Source organism: Tarenaya hassleriana, unplaced genomic scaffold (assembly GCF_000463585.1).
Source record: "Tarenaya hassleriana unplaced genomic scaffold, ASM46358v1 Cleome1, whole genome shotgun sequence".
In the NCBI taxonomy this organism is placed as follows: Eukaryota; Viridiplantae; Streptophyta; class Magnoliopsida; order Brassicales; family Cleomaceae; genus Tarenaya; species Tarenaya hassleriana.
In genome coordinates, this window is record NW_010960187.1 from 227,037 (window position 1) to 231,563 (window position 4,527).

General features: G+C 42.0%; 1 protein-coding gene across 1 annotated transcript; it reads left to right on the forward strand.

The window, feature by feature from the left end:
- On the forward strand, positions 1 to 4,519 carry LOC104806415 (protein-tyrosine-phosphatase MKP1-like). The gene is made up of 4 exons (XM_010531345.1): positions 1 to 150; positions 524 to 3,250; positions 3,803 to 3,980; positions 4,326 to 4,519. The coding sequence occupies exons 2-3, from the start codon at positions 818 to 820 to the stop codon at positions 3,857 to 3,859; spliced, it is 2,490 nt and encodes an 829-aa protein (XP_010529647.1). The 5' UTR covers positions 1 to 150; positions 524 to 817; the 3' UTR covers positions 3,860 to 3,980; positions 4,326 to 4,519.
- Positions 4,520 to 4,527: the final 8 nt, after the last annotated feature.

Genomic DNA, 4,527 nt, shown 5'->3' on the forward strand with positions numbered 1-4,527 from the left:
TGTATAAAATTACTGCTCGCCACTCTTCCTCCCTTTCCTTTCTTCCTCCTGCGCTTTCGCGTTCGTGCTCTCTCTCCTCCCTCTCTCCCTCTCTCTCTGCCTATGGATGGAAAAGATCTCCATGACGGTTCGCTTCTTGTTTCTCACTCCGTAAGTCTCAATATCTCTTTCGTCTTTCCCTCTCCTTCGCGCTCTCGGTCGTTTTCTCTTACATGTTGATTTTGTCCGGGGAAACCCTAGAGAGCCGTTCGAGCCCTTTGGTTTATCACCTTTTCAGATTGTTTGTGCCTTTCTCAGTTTCTATTTTAAGTCTTGCTTCCTTATTTCGTTCTCTTTCTATCTTCCTTCCTCGGCGTATTTCTGGGCTGTTTCTGGTATTTGATGAATTAGTGCCTTTTAATTAAATTATTACTTCCTCGCTTGTAATCTTTTGGGTCGCTGTTGTTGGAAGCATGTTTCTTTTTGAGTTATTCATTTTGATGTGTAGTAACTGCCGCTTCCTTTATGTTTTTTGTCCCTGCAGTTCGGCTATGCGTTCATGTCGTGTCTGATCTGATGCTGGTCTCCTCGTGCTTACTATTGAGTTTGGGTTTAAGTGGGATTGATGAGTTTATCTCGAAAAATAGACTGATGCATTCGTAGGAGAAAATATTGGATCAGCTGTGGATGTGATCTGTTTCTGAACTGTAGAAGCCATGGCAGTTGAAAATGGGTTTCGCTGCTTTCGCAAGAATTTAGCATAAACTGAGCAGCTCTTAAAATTCTTTGGATTTTGAGGTTTAGTTAAGTCTGTGTCGGTAATACAGAGAGAGTTGGCATGGTGGGAAGAGAAGATGTGGCTAGCGATGCTCAGGCGCCTAGCCATCATCCTGGTTCTAGGAGAATGTTCTGGCGCTCGGCCTCTTGGTCTGCCTCTCGTACTGCATCTCAAAATCCTGAAAATGAGGAGCAACATCTAATTGTTACGGGTGGCAATAGTTCTAGCAGACATGGGCCGAATCGCAGGTGCCCAGCTGCCCCTTTAACGCCTAGGTCACAGCAGAACAGCAAGGCTAGAGCTTGTTTGCCACCTTTGCAGCCTCTGTCGATTGCCCGTAGGAGCTTGGACGAGTGGCCTAACGCGGGTTCTGATGATATTGGAGAGTGGCCGCATCCACCTACGCCTAGCGGGAACAAGACTGGAGAGAGATTGAAGCTTGATTTATCGTCCACGCAGCGAATCCCGGATAAGAGTTCTGGCCAAGTTAAGAGGGATAAGATTGCTTTCTTTGATAAAGAATGTTCGAAGGTGGCAGAACATATATATCTAGGTGGAGATGCTGTAGCGAAGGACAGGAATATATTGAAACAGAATGGAATCACCCATATCCTGAACTGTGTGGGTTTTGTCTGTCCGGAGTATTTCAAGTCTGATTTTGTGTATAGAACATTGTGGTTGCAGGATAGTCCGTCAGAGGATATTACTAGCATTCTTTATGATGTTTTTGACTACTTCGAAGATGTTAGGGAACAAAATGGAAGGATATTTGTTCATTGTTGCCAGGGGGTGTCACGTTCTACCTCGCTGGTTATAGCATATCTGATGTGGAGAGAAGGGCAGAGTTTTGATGATGCGTTTCAGTATGTGAAGTCTGCTAGAGGTATTGCTGATCCTAACATGGGTTTTGCTTGCCAGTTGTTGCAGTGCCAAAAGAGAGTTCATGCGTTCCCACTTAGCCCTACTTCCTTACTTAGAATGTACAGAATATCCCCACACTCCCCCTATGATCCTTTGCATCTTGTTCCCAAATTGTTGAATGATCCATCTCTTTCATCTTTGGATTCAAGAGGTGCATTTATCATTCAACTATCTTCTGCAATTTATATTTGGGTTGGGAAGAGATGTGGAGACATCATGGAAGGAGATGCAAGGGCTGCTGTTTGTCAAATTGTTCGATATGAGAAAGTAGAAGCACCTATTACTGTGATTAGAGAAGGGGAGGAGCCTGCTTACTTTTGGGATGCTTTTGTGAATATGTTGCCCATGATGGATAAGTCGAGAGAAAGAGGTAAGATTGGGGAGTTGTTGGTCAAAACCGTACCAGGTGACAGGAAGGTTGATGCATATAATGTTGACTTTGAGATAGTTCAGAAAGCCATTGTGGGAGGTTTTGTACCTCCCTTTGCATCATCCAACAACGAACACGAGACTCATCTTCCTGCAAGGGAAAGTGGTTGGAGTTCACTGAAACATAAGTTTGCGTCAAAGTTTGAGAAGATATCCATGGTAGTAACCAAAACACAACTTTCTAGGGTGTATTCTGATTCTATGATGATAGTGCATGCATTATCACCTTCATCAACTACATCCTCCTCTTCATCGTCGTCTGCTTCACCTCCTTATCTTTCCCCAGACTCTGTATGTCCAGATTCAAGTGCTAGACCAAAGATTATCTCAGAGACTTCTGGGCGTTTTTCCTTGAGACCTTTTTGTTCTCTTCCACCATCTTCAACATTGCCCAACTTATCCACCCTGTCTCTCTGCCCATCCCAAACTTCTCCTGATGAATCTAACTATCTAGGAAGCCATGGTTTCGACAATTCTTTGCAACCCCGTATTGAACCATTGACAAATAGAAAGGTTTCTCCTTCTCTAGCGGAGCGTCGAGGCAAGCTGTCAAAACCCCTGAATCTACCTGGTTTGACTGATTCCAATAGAGGCACAGTTACTGCTGCTCGCACTTTATGCCAGGCAGATAGTATAGAGATTGTCTTCAACCTGGAGGACGATGGAAATAGAGGTGTGAATCCAAAAAGCGATTGCACAGAAAGTGTACTGTCTGGCAGAGTTATAGATGTACCCCAGAAGGAAATGGTTTCCTTAATCGACTGCAGTGAATCAGAGAAGCGTTTATGTTCAGGACAAACTCTAGATTCTGTTCTCTCACAGTCGCCCTATAGTCCCGAATTTGAAAACTGCAACTTGGGGGAGTCTTTAGCATGTCGGTGGCCAAGCATGGAAAAAGTTACAAAACTTAGCAGGTCTGATCTAGATTCAAATTCTGTAATCGCAATTTCTTCGCCAAGTGACACCACAGGACACACCGGGAGGGTTTTGCATATTTGGATAGGAAGGTCGGTCTCTCTTGATAACAATCAGTCTCAGTTAGATAGCAACAACATGGTGTGCAGTGTGGAGAAGGTTGACTGGGTTCAAGCTGCTAATGATATATTATCTCAGATGAACTTGCCAAAGGACACCCCTATAAAGGTAATAACCAGATATCTTTTCAATTCATGATTTCCTGCTTATTGGTTTATGCTTTTTTGATCCTGCATTGTTTCTTCATCAACTAAATATGTTAGTGTTGGATATCTAAAAGGCATGGAACAGCTTCCGAGATTGTTGCTTCTTTTCTTCCCTTTATGCCTGGATCTTAATCATAGAGAATTCTCTTTTGCAAACTCAGAGGAGCCCGTTGTCTTATGAGCATTGCTAAAACTTTGTCTACAGATATAGTTTTACAGGCCGAATTAAATCTTGAAACGAATAGGATATCAAAAACAAAGTAAAAAAAAAACTAATAGATAGAAAAACCCTAATTTCTGAGTAAAACTTCCTTCATCTCGTTCGTAACTCGGCATGCTCACATTACCAGGAGCTTTATTTTTGCTTTTAATTGGGATTGTATGTGTAAGTATGTGGGTCGAATTATACGTGGTTCATCTATCATTGTGATCCTTTTTCAAGTATTGAAGTCATTTTTGTTCTAAACCATATAGATTTCAAACTTTTAAAGAATCATTCGTCTTTTTTGTTTAGGTTGTTAGGGAGGGTGAGGAGCTGACAGATTTTCTCGCACAACTGTGTGTGTTGTAGCACCCGCTGCTCGATCAGGAGATCTTGTCTTATTTTTTCTCATAGAATTTCTCGGGAACTCCGCAAGATATTTCAGTTTTCTCCACAGTGCTGGACTCAAAAGACTTATACCAAACCACAGGTAGTAAGCTTATAACGCCTTTTCAGACTATTTTCATTATCCCCATATCTTCGTGAAATAGACGACATCATCTCCTGGTTACCATGTCATTGGTTTCAATGACATATGCAAAACCCTTTGTGAGGAAAAGGTTTCATACTACGTTTTGTTTTCGGGTCTATGCTATATATGTCAAAACCGGTGTGTGTTTTGTTGTCCAATAAGTTTCCGAAATGCTCGTAGTTCGCGTTGCCAAAAGGCGAAGGATCAAAGCTCATCTAAACCTCACTTTTAGACAAAGAGCATCTGTCTTGTTTTGCTGTCCATTTTTTCTTCTGATGCCCCGGGTTTTCTTTCTTCGTGCAGGAGGCTATGTATGTTCGTGTACGTTCATGTCAACATCTCTCTCTCTTTTGTACAGAGGAAAAAAAAAGGGGAAAAGGAATATCAAGGTTGGTAGCTTGTAAGATCAAATTCTAAAATTAGATTCAAATTCTAGATGTGAACTCTTGCAATGTTGCAGACACTCAGAAAAAATAGATCTCTTTTCCTCACTTTCAGAAGAATC

What these genes read in the sequence shown, in the direction of transcription:
- LOC104806415 (XM_010531345.1), top strand. Translation starts at nt 818, where the DNA reads ATGGTGGGAAGAGAAGATGTGGCTAGCGATGCTCAGGCGCCTAGCCAT. An exon ending in CAAAGGACACCCCTATAAAG is followed by an intron (nt 3,251 to 3,802) that starts GTAATAACCAGA and finishes TTTTTTGTTTAG; the next exon opens with GTTGTTAGGGAGGGTGAGGA.